General features: G+C 46.3%; 1 protein-coding gene across 1 annotated transcript in view; it reads left to right on the top strand.

The window, feature by feature from the left end:
- LOC147747364 (interleukin-12 receptor subunit beta-2-like) overlaps window positions 1–18,691 on the top strand; it is a 710,479-nt gene that overhangs the window by 261,907 nt on the left and 429,881 nt on the right. Inside the window, exon 5 of the mRNA XM_086936242.1 lies at window positions 18,302–18,462. Within this exon, the coding sequence (XP_086792368.1) occupies window positions 18,302–18,462 (161 nt within the window). The remainder of the gene's footprint in view (window positions 1–18,301; window positions 18,463–18,691) is intronic.

Here is an 18,691-nt window from a genome sequence, read left to right on the forward strand (position 1 = left end):
CGGCTGTCCGTAGTTGGCAGAGGTATGCACTTCTGACAAATAGGGACACTCCTTTTCTAGTCAGGGCGAGGGGATCACACCCTTTGATTACCCCTGCTCACCCCCTTGGTAGCTTGGCAGAGCAGACAGGCTTATCTCAGAGGCTGTGTGTTAAGCATTTATGACCACATACAGTAACAAAGTGAATACACTACAAATGGACACGACACAGTAGTATTATAAAAATAAGGATTTTTATAGAAGGCTTAGCACAAGACCAAATAACGACAAAAATATACACAATCTTAATAAATACTTTTGGAAGGGAAAATGTAGTTCAAAGGTAGTTTCTTCTTTAGCACAAAGTCTTTTCGTATCAAAGCAACTCTTCTTCTTGGTAACACAGTTCTTTAGCAACAAGGTAACCCACACGGGAGCTACACGACGTCGAGGAAAAGTTAATCCAAAGGTTCGGCGTCGACCGCGAGGAGCGCTATGTCGAGCCCGGAGTCACACGGACCCCCAACAACACAGTACCTTGGAAAATGAAGCACACGATGATCAGCGGCGTCGAGCAATCCGGCGTCGCGTCTTCGGTGTCGATCAGGCCTCAGCAGGCGTCGTCGTCGATGATGCAGTTGCAAAGAGTGAGCAGCGCTCACGGCGTCGAGAGGGCACGCAGTCGATGCGATCAGCAGCGGTGCAGACACGAGGTCCCTTGGAGCTGGAGCCAAACTCACTACTCACTGGCGTTGCTGCTGGCGTCGATCGGGCCCGGCGGCCGGCGTCGAGGAAGCGGGACACTGGAGCCGTTACTCACTATGTCGAGCTGGATTCGGCGACGTCCGTCGGCGTCGAGATTGCTGGATCTTTCAGAGGTGCTGGATTCACAGGTTCCAGCAATTAGCACTTTAAGCAGATGAAGTCCTTTAGCCCTGTGACTTCAGCAGGAGACTGGCACTCTTCCAGTCCTTGGAGATTTTCTTAGCAAGCGTGAGAGTACACACACAGTTCCTCTCTCCTGGTTCCTTGGCAAAAATAAAGCAGCACTGCAGGATTCCCCCCCAGCAAACAGCACACTGGCAGAAGGGGTAGGCAAGTCCTTAGATCAGCAGGCCTCTTGTCCTTGGTTACAGGGTTCCTTGTCAGAAGTGATCTGATTTCTTGGTTCAGGGGTCCTTCTCTTATACCCCTTTTCGGCTTTGATCCCTTTGTCCATGCAGGGGAATTCCCCAACATCCTGGGTCTGTTGTGGGTGGAGCCAGGCAGAAGCACCTGGCCTATGCACTGAGCAGGGCTGGGTCCTCAGACGCCCAGCAGGAGGTGGAGCCAGCATTGTCACTGGCAGGAGCAGAGCTATCGGCCTCCTGGCAGGAGGTGGGGCTAGGATCGTCCATGGCAGGCACAGAGCCATCCGTCGCTTGGCAGGAGGTGGAGCCAGCATTGTATCAGGCAGGGCAGGCTATCAGCAACTACTCTCCCCCTACTCTCAACGCAAATGTCCCACTCATCCCACACTGACTCATCCAGACCTCTGGAGCCACCCAGCTCCTGTCACACACACGCAAGACCAGCAGAAACCAGAAATGGTTAGACAAGAAAATAGACACTTTCTAAAAGTGCTATTTTCAAACCCAGAGTCCAAAAACCATCCACACCAACGGATGCGTAATTAAACCCCGAGTTCAGGGATACCAAACTCGACATTGCACCATGCTCCCCGAGCCAGCTAGGATCATAGCATTAATAATCCCGGCGGCCCATTCTAACTAATGGAGAACAGGCTACCTCGCAATAGTGAAGAACGAAGATGGCTGTTGTTCACTATTAGGACATGCCAACTTGGTCAGGCGTGTCCTACCTTATACTTACAACGCACCCTGCCCGTGGGCCTACCATAGGGGCGACTAACATGAAGTTAAGGGAACGTTTGAGGGACTGGCAAGTAGGTATACTTGCGCAGTCAGCGTGACAGTACCAGACTGCACGTTTGTCTCGCAATGACCGACCCGTAGACATTCTTTTACACGGCCGCTCTTGTGGGTGGCACAACACGTGCTGCAAGCCCACGAGTGGCATTTGTATTTACAAGCCCCGGCACTCCTGGTGCACTAGACTAGGGACTGACAGTAAACCAAATAAGCCAAACATGGATACAATCGATACATCAATTTAACATCAGGAGCACTTGCGCTGTGGCACTGATCAGCAGTGGCACAGCGCCCAAAGCATATACCAGCAACACATCATAAAACAGTGGAGGCAAACAGAAAAAATGGAGGAGAGACTCAAGCCAATGATGTCAGGTCTAACAGTTCTGTAAATAATAATGTGTATGTTTCTATTAATATCATTACTCCTTCTCCCCTCACTCCACATGCTGTTGAGCTATTAAAACTATATATCAAAAGCATCTTTGGTAGTCTTTAGCTCCTATGCTTCAGATCTTATTTAAAGCTTGCAATCCACTCTGCTAATTAATGTGCCAATTTCATTGTCCATTAAAATAAATTTGATTTCTTTCTGTGCAGATTAACTTGCCGGTTTTTTTTATCTGTAAAACAAATATCTAATATCATTTAATGTTTGGGAAAATCGTTTTGAAAGGAGCAAAAGGTAGAATGCTATGCGTTTTTATTTATTTGTGTACTTTAACATTTAGGCATTGCTATATCATGTTTTCGTTATGGCCGTCGTTCCGCACTAACTCGTTTATTTATGTTAGCAGAGCGGATTTGAAGTGTGAATCCGTTTTCTAAGTATCGAATTTATGAGAAGGGATCGCTCGGGATTTCCCCTATCATGAGAAGTTAGCATAACAGGCTGCACACCAACATGTTCCTAATCCTGATGAAGACCCCATTGTGATGTTGCCCACATACACTCGCCTTCGGGGGGTTGAAACGTCGATGTTATATGACCAAAGCTTACCATACCTAACTAGACGTATATTAGACAGGATGAAAAACACCTCTTCTTTAAGGGCATCAACTGTATTTGGGCCCTAAAACAAACTTATGTGTATATGTGTTAATTGTGTTCACTGTCTTTTATTGTCATAGCACCTGTATCATTTTGAGGAACATTCCTACACATGTATATATATTTGACAAAATATTGTCCATAGTCTGTATTTGGTCTGAATGTTCTTATGTACTAAGAACAGACAATGTATGACTTTAAATACATCGTTCATCTCTAACTGTTATCAAACAAACACTGTTGTTATCACTTCCAATATTTGTTTAAAGGATGTTTTCATGTAGATTAATTGATAGTTCTTTATTTATGTATGTATATTCCACTGATCAAAAGCAATTATCTCTCCATGGCAGAACCTCTGCTTCTATACTGCTGAAATACCTCAGCTTCTGCATGTTACTGGGACACCCCATTATTATTAAGGCTCTAGGATGGGGGCTTGGTCAACCGCCGAGAGTAATGGCTGCTTCTTGAGGTGGCTTCGTCCGAGCGTGCACGTCCAAGCAATTATCGGCCTCTTCGAGATCCGCCAGATGGCATAAATACATCCCGGAGCACTGCGTAACTTCAGGGGAACAGGGGAGCCAAGTCTCTGCTTGACCCAACGGGCAGTACTGCGCCTCTGTCTGCCCAACCAACGCTTGGTGCCTGTCGGGGCACGGATTCAGAGACCCGCCCTGAACCTCGATTTCCGATTTGGGGCTGAAGGTGAGGAAACTCAGTGGCGGCGAGGCCTGGAGCCATATGGAGCTTCCCAACTGGCGAGAAACGCCGCACCTGGAGGGGGTAATCTGTACCTGCTTCGCACTGCTCGCACTGGACCCCGGTGTGACTCCCGTTGGGAGCCATGGCCTCTGTGCCCTCCGTGGCGATGGGCCCTCCGCTGGAGTGCCGGCTGGGGATTGCATTGCCGGGATGGGGGGATGCGGCCTACGCCGGGGACTGGGACATTGCTTGTCGATGACTGGGGACGGTGCTCAAGGTGCCCAGGAAAAATAGCAACGCTGGTTGCTGAGGAGAGACGGACCCTGTTGCCCTGGGTGTCTATGAGTCTTTGCGAGGGCCAGGCGCACAAAGTCCACTACTTCTGCCTGTGAAGAGACACAGCCTGCCCTGGCGCTCAGCTTACAGCGCTTCAACACGACCTTGCTGCACCGGGCCCTAGCAGAGGAGGACTAAAAGTTGTCACCAAGTTTCCATCTGGCCCAGTCTCTCAGCCCTTCCAGGCTTGAATTGTGCAACAGGGCCGTTTACACCATGGCAGGGGGCTGCTCTCTAAAGCAGCCCTCCAGGCCAAGCTAACGAAATACGCATGGGATCGGGACCCTGGAGCAAGTCCAAAAGGAGGGTCAGCCATGTTAGACAAGCCCAATCCTGGTGGCAAACAAATCCTTGAAGCCATTATGACCGTCCATACATCCTTGGAATCGCACATTGACACAGTATTCACTGAAGTGTCCCTTATTCAGGCAGATATGCGCTCGATGAACTCGTAATTGAAAGACGTGGAAATTAAAGTGAACTCTCTTGTTTAGGACACATCCACATAACAGAGGAGGATGGAGGAAATGCAGACGCTCTCCGTGAAATTGGAAGCGCAGTTGGACGACTTTGAGGGGGGCTCCAGACTCAATAATGTCCGAATTATAGTGGTGCTGGTGCGAGCAGAAGGTCCTTTGGCTGACCTATTCATGGTAGAACTGATTACTACTTACCTTTAACCGAAGGGGCTCTCTAACTTCTTTTCGGTGGAACGGGCGCACCGTGTACCGAGTGGCATACCGAAACTTGGAGCCCCCGCGACCTCTCCTTGCCAGGATCTTCAATTTCCGAGACTGGGATATTATCCTGCAGAGTGCCAGATCGGCCCCACGATGGAGTATCAAAACAGCTGTATCACCTTCTTCCCGGACTTCACCTGCTGTGAACCATTTTAGAACACTATTGTAAATTTCTCGATTCATACCCTTATATAGGTATAAATAAATATGTCTTTATATAGGCATAAGAATCATAACCATATTTAGACACAGCTCATGCGTCCAAATACGGCAGGGCTACTTCCACTAGTTCCGAAATTCTACAACGATTTCTTGGAAAACTCAGCTTCAACGACTAGGGACTTCCCCTTGCTCGAATACTGACTTGTCCAAGAACTCATGGTTCATCCAAAAAAGACGGTGCACTTGAAAGTAATATTCAACTTCTCTCCAAAGTCTTCAATTATTAAATTCTTTATTGTTCAAATCTTTTTTAAAAAGCCTCAGCATCAGCCAACGCGTTTCGTTCCGATGGAACTTCGTCAGAGCTCAATAATTTCTTGAAATAGGTACGGAGGGGTCTATGGTCATGGTAGGCCACAAGCAATGATATATAAAACTTCTTCACCCAATCTTTAGGTAGACAAGGGATGACGGTAAATCAGTAAATTCATGAGAAACAGCAGATCCTCTGATCCAGGCTCACAAAAAGGATACGAGGGGTCACGTTCAGTCTTATCAAAGGCACAATGGCCACATGACTAATGGGTCATATTGATGTACTATATCCCTTAATATTATGATGCACCTTTTTGTCTGACTGAAGACGTGGTCCTGTATTTTGGGTGTTCTTGTGATTGGTGTATCCCTGAGGGTCTACTATTACCCTCTGAGGATAACTGGGCCTGCGGGTCAAACTATACAAACCAGGACACTCTTCCTCACAAGTAATGATAGGAGGTACTCGTGCTTGAATTTGGGGACACCAGTAACAGTGATTGACGCTATAGAAGCAATTCACTTCCTTACTTCTTACACTCATTTTGTAAACGGATATAGGCTATAGACCTGTGAGCCTGAATCAGAGGATCTGCTGTTTCTCACGAATTTACTGATTTACCTTCATCCCTTGTCTACACAAAGATTGGGTGAAGAAGTTTTATATATCACTAGCAGCCAGTCCCGACGTTGTCTGGGTATGAATTGCTGCCGGCCAGTAGTATATTGTTTTGTAGGATTTCGTTTTGATAGCATTTCTTATCTGTGACAGGCCTGTGAAACGCTCCGATTCACAGTTCACTGCTGATGCACTTAAGAGTGCGCGTTCAGTAGTGTGTGAACTCGAGTTTCCCTACTTTATTTTTCCTTGCAATATTATGTAGCGCAAACTCGACAACATGGCATGAGCACAATTTACATTACAGAAGAACCCATTCGTTTGTGATAGGCACGGGGCGACGAAGCGATTTGCCTGGAATCACAGGATGTTGAGCTGATGCCGAGATTTGAACGTAGCTCTCCAGCTCTAAAGTTCGCAATTCTAGAACTTGTGGCGGGAGGTGTGTCTAAAAGTGTATGTCGGTGCTGGCCATCAATGAGAGAGACCTGTGCATTTTTCAAATGGGTGGTGAAAAAATATGAGTATGTTGCTGGAGATGTGGGCCGCTGTGCCACCAATGTACTTACCGGGGGAGGGTAAACACCCATTATTCCGCAACTTTCTTTCCGCATACCATCGCTCCGCATATTTTCATTACGAAAGTACCATGACTCCGCAATGCCATTATAACGCATGGCATTACATTTTATATGCTTTTACCACGCATACATGTGCAATGAAATTCGTTGTAAATGCATGAATGGTAAAAGCATGTTTTTTAAAAATGTTTGGATAAGGTAAGTATGGGTATAGGGGTATATATGTTTTGGGGTACTGAGGTATATGTTTTGGGGTGTTTGGATATTTTAAGGGTTCAGATATAGTTTTGGGTTATGGGGTACAGGGGTAGTTTTAGGGTTTAGGGATAGGTATGGGTTTTGGGGTACAGGGGCATTTTTAGGGTTCAGGGCTCGGTTTGGGTTTTGGGGTATAGGGCTATTTTTAGGGTTCAGGGGTAGGTTTGGGTTTTGGGGTACAGAGGTATTTTAAGGGTTCAGGGCTAGGTTTGGGTTTTGGGGTACAGGGGTATTGTTAGGGTTCAGGGCTAGGTTTGGGTTTTGGGGTACTGGAGTATTTTAGGGTTCAGGGGAAGGGTTTGGGTTTTGGGGTACAGGTTTATTTTTAGGGTTCAGGGCTAGGTTTGGGTTTTGGGGTACAGGGGTATTTTCAGGGTTCAGGGGTAGGTTTGGGTTTTGGGAGTACAGGGGTATTTTAAGGGTTCAGGGCTAGGTTTGTGTTTTGGGGTACAGGGGTACTTTAGGGTTCAGGGGTAGGTTTGGGTTTTGGGGTACAGTGGTATTTTTAGGGTTCAGGGCTAGGTTTGTGTATGGGGTACAGGGGTATTTTTAGGGTTCAGGGGTAGGTTTGGGTTTTGAGGTACAGGGGTATTTATAGGGTTCAGTGCTTGGTTTGGGTTTTGGGTTACAGGGGTATTTTTAGGGTTTAGGGATAGGTTTGGGTTTTGGGGTACAGGGTATATTTATAGGGTTAAGATGGGTTAGTGTTTAAGGGTGTTGGGGTATTTTAAGGAGTAAGGGTGGGTTATGATTATGGGGTGCCGGGGTATTTAAAGGGAGCAGGGTGGGATTAACACACAATATGAGACATGGCATGAGGGCGGACCGTACCACACGCCCCCAGCTTTTGTAACGCCCCCAGCACACGCCCACAGCACAACGCAGACATGCCCACAAGGGACTACTTTGCTGGCACGGTTCTTTTACCTTTTAAATGTATATGGTGGGCTTCTGCATAGCCTATGTCCTTCTGCTGCAACTGCCCTTTCCAACGCTGTATTGGTTGTTGTGATTGGTGCTGTGGTTCCTGAGATTACCCGCCTCAAAGGTTTGGGCTCTCTCTTTATTATATTATTAAGCATTGTTCGTGGCCTACCATCCCATGGACACCCGTACCTATTTCAAGAAATTATTGAGCCATGACGAAGTTCCATTGGAATGAAACGCGTTGGCTGATGCTGAGGCTTTTTTAAAAAGATTTGAACAATAAAGAATGTAATAATTGAAGACTTTGGAGAGAAGTTTAATATTACTTTCAAGTGCACAGTCTTTTTTGGATAAATGTTTGGTATCTGTTGATCAGTGGAGCTAAAGTGCGGTGAGCTCCGGACATGTGTTGCACTTTTTCAGGACTAATTTATGGAACTGAGAAATTGAAGTGCCTAACCAGGGTCAGCCGCAGTGTTTGTTGTTGGAGGTTCCAAGAACTCATGGTGTTTGCAAAGAACTGAGAGTCTTTAATGATGTTATTATGTCCACCTTTACGTCAAACTCTGAAACTTCAAGGTATAAATATGCCCACACTTGCCATAGCAAACACACGGTGGTTTGGAGCAGTTCGACTATCTACTTGCCCGATGCGCCCTGCTACTGCAAGTGCCGAAGGAAGCCGACCCTCCAGCAGACACACTGAGAGAGACACTGTCTTTTCTCCTGCCGAGAAATCCAGCTCCAGTGTTTCCAAGCTACCCTTCAGGGTTGTTGGGAAATCGAGTCCTGAGCCTGACCTTCTTCATTCCAAATTAAGGTACGGAGCTGATTAGACCCTAAGAGAACTCTTGGACGGATTCTTGGCAAAAGAATAATCTATTTATTCTACAACGCACTTACTTCTTCCCTCGTACTAAGATTAGGTTAGGTACACCGGGGTAGGCGTATTTTAGAACCCTTTGGTATTTATGTATGTATTTATTTATGGTCTAGGAACCATACAATGCTCTTACAGTATTATTTTATTCTACTCTTTCTACTGTATGCATTATATTTTGCAACCAGTTTTACGATTGTCGCAGCTCATTTCTTATGCTTGGGAAAGACGACTGTTCAATAAATCCTTTTATTGAAAATGCCTGTCTTTCTATTTTCTCTGCACCTCTGGTGAAACGAAGCATGCACGATTGACTGAGTGAAATATCTATCTATTGTTTCCACGACTCTGAAGATCAGTTTTATCTTGGGGAAACAAAGTTGTCATGTTTATGCGGTTGTCAGAGACTACTCCCTTCTTGTGAATTCGAGAAAGTTTCTAGGGACCTCTGAGCTAGCTGGCACTCACAAGGTAGATCGAGAAAGGCGCAGTTTCTTGGACGTGAAAAAAGTGCTTTGAGACAGGGAATTGAAATATGCTATGCTTTTTCCAGCCAACTGAGGCTGGAATCGTAGGGGAAAACTTGGTTCTTTACCACCCCAGAGAAGTCCTGGGACTAGCTGGATGGATGGCATAAGGTAAGCTGCAACAACAACCATACCCGGGGCGTGAGGACGGGAGGGGGTGCCCGGGACTCTGATGGCGGCTCGTCACACCAGGAGCAGAATGAAGCGGGGGGTGGCATCGAATAATTGGTCTGTATGCTTCCCTTTCGGGGGTGGAAGGTTTCTTCAATGACTGAGGTATGTGACGGAGTGTCGGCTCCTCTAAGTGCATCAGACTTCTCATTAGTATTGAGCCAGACTCTCACTGATAACTTTGTCGAACTGGTCTCTTCAAGACCCGCTTTATCCCCTACCACTTATGTATCTGTTTCCTAGTGTTTTCTAGGCCCTGGCTCTTAGTGTATCCATGTTATTCGAATGCGATTATTATCTGATAATTTCTCAGGGACGGGTGCTCGGTTAGGCTACACATACCTGTAAGTCTTTGGGAGGGTGGGCAATAGGCGTTTGTTAGTTTGTAGGGCAGGATGTTTTGACACCGCCGAGCACGGAGGCAGGGAGGGGGGTATCGGGAAATGTTTCTTGGGTCTGCGGGGCGGGTTGGATGAGATTGCATTTGTGTTTATGTTTATGTTGGGGTTTTGTTGTTCTTCAGGCATGACGTATTTGATTGGTCTCAGGTAAAATTAGATACAGGTTTGGAATTCTTGATGTCCTCATTGATGTAAGGGCTATGGGGTGTACCGGCATCTCTCCCCATGTGCCTTGCGAAGTGCTCCTCTCTGGGTCACCACACACCTTTAAGATTGGGTGATGGGTACTGTGAATAGACAGAGACTTAACTTGCTCTCTTGGAATGTAAATGGACTGGGTGACAAAATTAAGAGAGGGGTAGTTCTCCAATTCCTGAAGAGACATTCACCAGATATTGTTCTCCTGCAAGAGACCCACCTGTTGGGTAATGGCTGTAAGACCCTGTCACATTGGGGTTTCCAGTTGGCAGTTAACTCCGCCTTTGGTTCTAGTTCCCGGGGGTTGGGCATCTTAGTCCGTAAATCATTCCCCTTGACTGTGGACGTTGTACGTACAGACTCTCTGGTTAGATTTGTTGCTATTTCTGGGATTTGGGAGGGATCCATGCTTAACTTGGTTTTAGTGTACATACCACCAGGCTTACATGCACAGACTTTTATTGACCTCGGAGATCTCCTCCTTGGCTTGCCGGATGGGAGGTTACTGATCGGGGGTGATTTTAACTCCATCGTCTCTGACTCCCTGAACCGCTGGCCCCAGAAAGACCTGCCACTCTCCCGCAAACGAATCCATAGTTTTCTGGGTGCTATGTGCATTGCGGATGTTTGGAGATGCCTGCACCCCGATGAGCTCCAATACACCTACTTTTCGGGACCCCATCGCAGTATGTCTCGTATTGATTATGTACTCACACTCAGGCATCACCTTCATACCGTCAGCCATACACTAGTGCTTTCCAAACTTTTCATGTTGGTGACACACTTTTTAGACATGCATCATTTCGAGACACGGTAATTCAATTTTCCTAGCAACCCGGTGGTTAAATTAACTGCATTTGTAGGCATGCACAATTCCGCGACACAATAATTCAGTTTTACTAGCAAACCAGAGGTTAAATTAACTGCATATAAGAGCTAAGGACAAATACATATGTCATAGACTAGAATTTGTAAATAACAAAATGTATAGAGAGTTCCTCCCTGGGAACAGAACTAGGTATGTAGCTAGAACTGTACAACCCCAGCTGCCCACCACGAGCACTCGAAGGGTGCCCCCACCCCCTTCAGAACTCACTGTCAGAGAACTCCCAACTGATTGTATTTCTCAGTTTCAAGTTGCCCCACTTGTAGTATCGCAAGCCTGTCCTGAACTCTATTAGCATTTTCTTGTGACTGTCAAAAAATATAAGACCAAAGCATTTCGATTAAAAGTGAACCAGCATTTTAATGTCAAGCGACCCGCGTTTAAACATTGGCAATTCTGAAAGCTATGACATGAGGGATATTCATATTTTTGCTATGAATTTGCTGCCCTCAAGGTACCTTATGCCCTTCCTGCATTTAATTTGCTGTTCTGGGGGAGCTAAGCAGGTTTAGTTTCTTTGGCCGAAGTTGTTAAGCAGACCAAGGTTAATGCAGTTTCAGTCCCTATTAACGTGCACCTCATTTGGAGGGAATGTCCTTTTACCTGTGGATTCACTTCCTCCTTCCCTCCTGACTAATGTTTCTGTGACTCTGATGTCACCCGCAACAGGACAACAATAGACATTTGTAGTTACTGACGTGCCTCTCTGACGTTCTTGTGTTGCCTGACGTTGTGTGTGAACTGTTGTAAAAGTGTGCTTTTCAAGGAAAGCACGCTGCAGAGTTGCCGCTGCCCATGCAGAGCCTTTTATAATTTTTACAGTTAATTTCGTAGCCTTGTGACATCTCAAACAAACAAATACAAAGCATAAAAAATAAATTCTACCATTACCAACCCCATTTACCTTCACCTTCTTCACTTTTCATTTGTTTATAGAGCATTATCATGTGATGTGGAAGTAGTGCTCATGGTCTATATATTTTTTTACTGCTCCAAGTTGGCGTGAATTTTGTGCCTGCCGCTGCCATTCAGCAGCTGAAGTACAGCAAACTCCACCAGGTCTGGCGCCCACTGGCGCAGCACCTCCATGGCGTAGCCCTGTAGCAGGTCAGTCATACCAGCCCGGGGGGTCTTGATTCTCATTGTGGCGATAGCTCCCGGGCGTCTCCGTGCCACTGGGGCTCAGACAGACAGCGGAGCCCGGCAGCCACCCGATTGTTATCCCCCGCCGTTCCTCCTTGTCCCTGGACCAGAACTCCTGCAGGGAATGGGTAGCAGAGACGCTTCTACGGACTGCATTGTGCATGTGCTGCCCTCACACACTTGCCTAACGGTCTCCCTCTCCTTTCTCCGCGTACGTCTGGCATACGAACTGCCTTTTCTATTTGTACCGCATTTTCATTGAAAAGCTCTCTGATTTTCCTTGGGCCTAACAGGTGATGTATAAAAGCATAAATACATTAATAAAACCGGCTTGGAGAAGATGAACGGCAAGTTCCTTAAGAAACTGAAACAGACCTTGTAATGCGCAGTACCAGCGTCATCGCGCGACACACTCACCCATGTCAGGCGACACAGTACCGTGTCACGACACAGAGTTTGGAAAGCTCTGCCATACACGATCTGCATGGGAGGGGAAGCGTCAGGCCCTAACGGGATCCCCATAGAGTTATTTAGGATAACAGCAAACATGACTGCCCCCTTTCTCACTGATATGTATAGAGAAATTAAAGTGGTAGGGATCCTTCCCAAAGATCACAGGCTGGCCAATATCATTGTCATCCATAAGGCGGGCAAGCCCGCCAACCAGTGTTCATCATATAGGCCTATTTCATTGCTCAATTGCAAAGCCAAAATCCTTGCAAAAGTCCTCGCCACTTGTTCGCTACAAGTTCTCACCCGCCTGGTGCACCCGGACCAGTCCGAATTTATGCCGGTGAGAAATACATCCCTCAACCTCCTCAGGCTCTACAGTGTACTTTGCCGGGCGGACATGATCAGAGAGGATGCTGTTGTGGTATCCCTGGACGCCGCATCAGCGTTTGACACTATTGAGTGGCCGTACAAGTTTCCTGTGCTTCAAAAACTAGGTTTTAGCCCTGAGTTCATTAAATGGGTGCACCTTCTGGACTGTCAACCGTCGGCGCAGGTGGTCGTCAACAACCGGAAATCCCCTGTCCTTTCTCTTGGTAGGGGCACCTGGCAGGGCTGCCCCTTGTCGCTGCTTCTCTTCGCCTTAGCTTTGGAGCCTCTGGCGGCATGGATCCAACAGGATCCCACCATTAGGGGTCTCAAATGTACATATGGTTGGGAGGACTGCATATAGTTATACGCTGCTAACATCTTGCTTTATTTGGCCTCCCTCACAATGTCTCTCAATGTGGTACTGGACATATTTCGAGTATTTTGTAGGTTCACAGGATATACGATCAATTAGACTAAATCAGTGCTCTATGTCCTTTACGGACAGCGGCCTTTGCTACCCCGAGGTTGCCAGCTGACTGAGGCAGTGGAAAGCTTCAAGTATCTGGGAATTTGGGTTTCCAAAGATTTATCTTGATTCTATGACAATAACCTTCGGCTGCCACTGGCGCGTCTCAAATCTGATGTCCAACATTGGAAGTTGCTTCCTTTGACTCTCCTGGGACGTGTGGCCCTATTTAAGATGATGTCCCTTCTCCGACTTTTGTATGCACTATAGAATACTCTGCCTCCAGTCTTTGCATCGTATTTCAGATAACTTGAAAGTGCTATTCGTGTTCTGCTGTGGGAGGGCAACCCCCCCCTGCATCTCTACCGATAAACTCACATTAGGTTGGTTTGATGGGGGCATTGGGCTCCCAGATATTAAGAGGTATTAATGGGCCTCGCAGCTCGCAGCAATCACCTAATGCAGTTATAGCCGGCAAGATGACCCGGCTTTTCGGATCGACAGGTGGCTCCTCCTGGGGGGTAGTTTTGAGGGTGTGTTATATGCGAGGTCTTTGAAACCTGCCCTGTCCAGCCCGACTAGGCATGCCATGCAATTGTGGAAAGACGCAAACAGAAGCCTGGGTTGGGAGGGCAAACTCACTCAAGTCACGCCGCTCTGGCATTGTGATCAGCTGGGTTGACTGTCTCGCTCAAAGGATTTCGATAAATTGGACCTTATTGGTATGTCCAGGGTGGGGGATGTCTGGAAATTGGGCGAAGTCATACCCTTTTCCTGACTACAACAAGATTATGAAATGGCCAAATATGAACATTTCCGGTACCTTTAAATTTGGCACGCCCTGCTCGCGGTTCTCCCACAAAGTACTGTCCTCCCTGACCCCTCCCCTCTTGAGGACAGGATCCTGGATGGCAACGTACCCGAAAAGCTATAGCTCTTATCTACAAAATACTCATTAATAACATGACAGATCCCCTGACCCGTCTGAGAAGTAAATGTGACCACGACGTGGCCAATTTGGATGATGAGGAGTGGCGGGCTGCTGTGGCTTCTCCCTGTGAGGTTGTCATTTCCTCCCAACTCCGATTGGTCCAACTGAAGATTCTCCACAGAATATACTTGTCAGGACCCTCACTGGCCCATATTGGTTACACCCAAGATGGTGCCTGCGTACGGCGGTGTGGGCAGGAGGGCACCTTTATCCATACACTCTGGGAGTGTGTAGGAATTCAGAAATACTGGGAAGGGATGGTACTCATGATGGAGGAGGTATTTGGGCAACAGATACATTGTAACATTAAATTGGTTTTGTTGTACATTTGGGATCCCACTGACCTTAATGCCAAGGAGAGAATTTTTGGTCACTTTAGGTTTCATGGTTGCAAAACGAAATATTACACGGGCGTGCAGGGCTCAGAGTCCACCAAAGATTGTTGATGGGCTAGCGACTGGTATATGGTAACGGAGAAGCCCATTTATGTATCCAGAGGGTGTCCGAAATATGGGAGCCATGGAATACTTACCAGGGGGACATCTGTGAGCCTCCAAGGGTCCAGGGGGATACAGATGCTGGGATTTAACTGTATAAGTCTACTTATGTCAGCCCTATATTATTGTGTTACCAAGTTCATGGACATACCATCTTAATGATTACTACCGACTACCCGAAAAATGCTGCATAGTAACTGTATCATGCCTTGTTTCTCAATAAAAAGTGTCATCATTGTCATCCATAAGGCGGGCAAGCCCGCCAACCAGTGTTCATCATATAGGCCTATTTCATTGCTCAATTGCAAAGCCAAAATCCTTGCAAAAGTCCTCGCCACTTGTTCGCTACAAGTTCTCACCCGCCTGGTGCACCCGGACCAGTCCGAATTTATGCCGGTGAGAAATACATCCCTCAACCTCCTCAGGCTCTACAGTGTACTTTGCCGGGCGGACATGATCAGAGAGGATGCTGTTGTGGTATCCCTGGACGCCGCATCAGCGTTTGACACTATTGAGTGGCCGTACAAGTTTCCTGTGCTTCAAAAACTAGGTTTTAGCCCTGAGTTCATTAAATGGGTGCACCTTCTGGACTGTCAACCGTCGGCGCAGGTGGTCGTCAACAACCGGAAATCCCCTGTCCTTTCTCTTGGTAGGGGCACCTGGCAGGGCTGCCCCTTGTCGCTGCTTCTCTTCGCCTTAGCTTTGGAGCCTCTGGCGGCATGGATCCAACAGGATCCCACCATTAGGGGTCTCAAATGTACATATGGTTGGGAGGACTGCATATAGTTATACGCTGCTAACATCTTGCTTTATTTGGCCTCCCTCACAATGTCTCTCAATGTGGTACTGGACATATTTCGAGTATTTTGTAGGTTCACAGGATATACGATCAATTAGACTAAATCAGTGCTCTATGTCCTTTACGGACAGCGGCCTTTGCTACCCCGAGGTTGCCAGCTGACTGAGGCAGTGGAAAGCTTCAAGTATCTGGGAATTTGGGTTTCCAAAGATTTATCTTGATTCTATGACAATAACCTTCGGCTGCCACTGGCGCGTCTCAAATCTGATGTCCAACATTGGAAGTTGCTTCCTTTGACTCTCCTGGGACGTGTGGCCCTATTTAAGATGATGTCCCTTCTCCGACTTTTGTATGCACTATAGAATACTCTGCCTCCAGTCTTTGCATCGTATTTCAGATAACTTGAAAGTGCTATTCGTGTTCTGCTGTGGGAGGGCAACCCCCCCCTGCATCTCTACCGATAAACTCACATTAGGTTGGTTTGATGGGGGCATTGGGCTCCCAGATATTAAGAGGTATTAATGGGCCTCGCAGCTCGCAGCAATCACCTAATGCAGTTATAGCCGGCAAGATGACCCGGCTTTTCGGATCGACAGGTGGCTCCTCCTGGGGGGTAGTTTTGAGGGTGTGTTATATGCGAGGTCTTTGAAACCTGCCCTGTCCAGCCCGACTAGGCATGCCATGCAATTGTGGAAAGACGCAAACAGAAGCCTGGGTTGGGAGGGCAAACTCACTCAAGTCACGCCGCTCTGGCATTGTGATCAGCTGGGTTGACTGTCTCGCTCAAAGGATTTCGATAAATTGGACCTTATTGGTATGTCCAGGGTGGGGGATGTCTGGAAATTGGGCGAAGTCATACCCTTTTCCTGACTACAACAAGATTATGAAATGGCCAAATATGAACATTTCCGGTACCTTTAAATTTGGCACGCCCTGCTCGCGGTTCTCCCACAAAGTACTGTCCTCCCTGACCCCTCCCCTCTTGAGGACAGGATCCTGGATGGCAACGTACCCGAAAAGCTATAGCTCTTATCTACAAAATACTCATTAATAACATGACAGATCCCCTGACCCGTCTGAGAAGTAAATGTGACCACGACGTGGCCAATTTGGATGATGAGGAGTGGCGGGCTGCTGTGGCTTCTCCCTGTGAGGTTGTCATTTCCTCCCAACTCCGATTGGTCCAACTGAAGATTCTCCACAGAATATACTTGTCAGGACCCTCACTGGCCCATATTGGTTACACCCAAGATGGTGCCTGCGTACGGCGGTGTGGGCAGGAGGGCACCTTTATCCATACACTCTGGGAGTGTGTAGGAATTCAGAAATACTGGGAAGGGATGGTACTCATGATGGAGGAGGTATTTGGGCAACAGATACATTGTAACATTAAATTGGTTTTGTTGTACATTTGGGATCCCACTGACCTTAATGCCAAGGAGAGAATTTTTGGTCACTTTAGGTTTCATGGTTGCAAAACGAAATATTACACGGGCGTGCAGGGCTCAGAGTCCACCAAAGATTGTTGATGGGCTAGCGACTGGTATATGGTAACGGAGAAGCCCATTTATGTATCCAGAGGGTGTCCGAAATATGGGAGCCATGGAATACTTACCAGGGGGACATCTGTGAGCCTCCAAGGGTCCAGGGGGATACAGATGCTGGGATTTAACTGTATAAGTCTACTTATGTCAGCCCTATATTATTGTGTTACCAAGTTCATGGACATACCATCTTAATGATTACTACCGACTACCCGAAAAATGCTGCATAGTAACTGTATCATGCCTTGTTTCTCAATAAAAAGTGTTAAAAAATAATGAATACTCTAGGATGGCCAGGCATACCCTTTGGGGTGACTTATCCCTATTAAAAAGGAAGGTATGGGCCTGGCAAGAGGTTTAACTTGCCAGGTCGTCATGGCAGGGTGAACTGCACATACAGGCTCATACAGGCTCTCCAATGTCAGGAGTGAGACATGTTCAAAGGCTACTTAAGTGGGGGGCGCAATCAATGCTGTAGGTCTACTTGTAGCATTCAATTTACAGGCCCTGGGCACATGTAGTGCATTTTATTGGGGAATTATAAGAAATTAAATATGCCAATTGTGAATAAGCCTATGTTTCCACGATTACAGGGGGCACCAAATGCACTTTAGCACTGGTTAGCAGTGTTAAAGTGCACAGGGTCTTAAAGCCAACAAAAGCTAATTCCATGAAATGCGGAGGTGAAAGGTAAAGGGTTTGGGGGTGACCCGGTCGAGAGGGCCATGTCCAACACACACGCACACTAACTCTAATCTCTCTATCACTATCACTCTTTGTTTCTATTCTCTCTTACTCATACACACTCTCTTTCTCTCTAAATCTCCCTCTGACATTTTTTCTGTTTGCATAATTGCCAAATAGTCAAACCCTAAAACTTCGCATTAAAGCTAATGCTAGCCTGCACACATCAAGACTTAATGCCATCTGCCTTATCCTTAATCACTTGTAAAATATCTCCGACTTCTTCATACTACTGGATGACCTAACATGCGTCATGAGAGAGTGATGATGGAGAAAAGAAAAAAAAATAGGAAATGCAAGAATAGGGTAAAACGGACAAATAGGCAATTTACTATTTAATCACACATCAAAAATTCACAATGAAGCCAATCATGCCTTCCTATACATAGAAATTACACAACAAAGCCATTACGTGGGACAAGGAACACGCAAAGGAAAAACACCACATGTTAAAAAAGCATGATTTGCACCAACCTAGGTTATTATTTCATTAAGTAAAAAGAAGCAGGAAATTAATTATTTGTAGTGATTTATGTTCTCTTTTACCGTAAATGCATTTAGTGAAATTGAGATATTGTTTTAGCTCTAATTAAGGAGTATATAGTTTAATGTATTGATTATTTTTCAGTTTACAGACACAAGAAGAGTCAGTTTTCCATTCCAAAGACAATTTCACAATTTGGATCAATAAATCACAGGAAGGCATCCAGTATTCGCTCTGGGTAGAGACAGAAAATGACCTGGGCTCGGCAAGATCAACTCTGCTGAACATTTCTCTTGATGACATAGGTACGAAGTATGATCTGTAGCACTGCAATAGATTTAGCTTGAAAGAGTAATACTGCGGTTTGCAAACTGATTACTTGTATTTGATTGACTTGTAATGATTGTAAATCTAGTTGTAATATTTCTGTCTTCGTCTTTCATATACACAGTTGCAAATCAACGAAGAAGTGAGTAAAAATTGCAAAATTGTAAAGTAGGACTGTGTCCTGTAATCGTCTATCATTTGCATTTA

This window comes from Lissotriton vulgaris, chromosome 1_1 (assembly GCF_964263255.1).
Source record: "Lissotriton vulgaris chromosome 1_1, aLisVul1.2, whole genome shotgun sequence".
Classification (NCBI taxonomy): Eukaryota; Metazoa; Chordata; class Amphibia; order Caudata; family Salamandridae; genus Lissotriton; species Lissotriton vulgaris.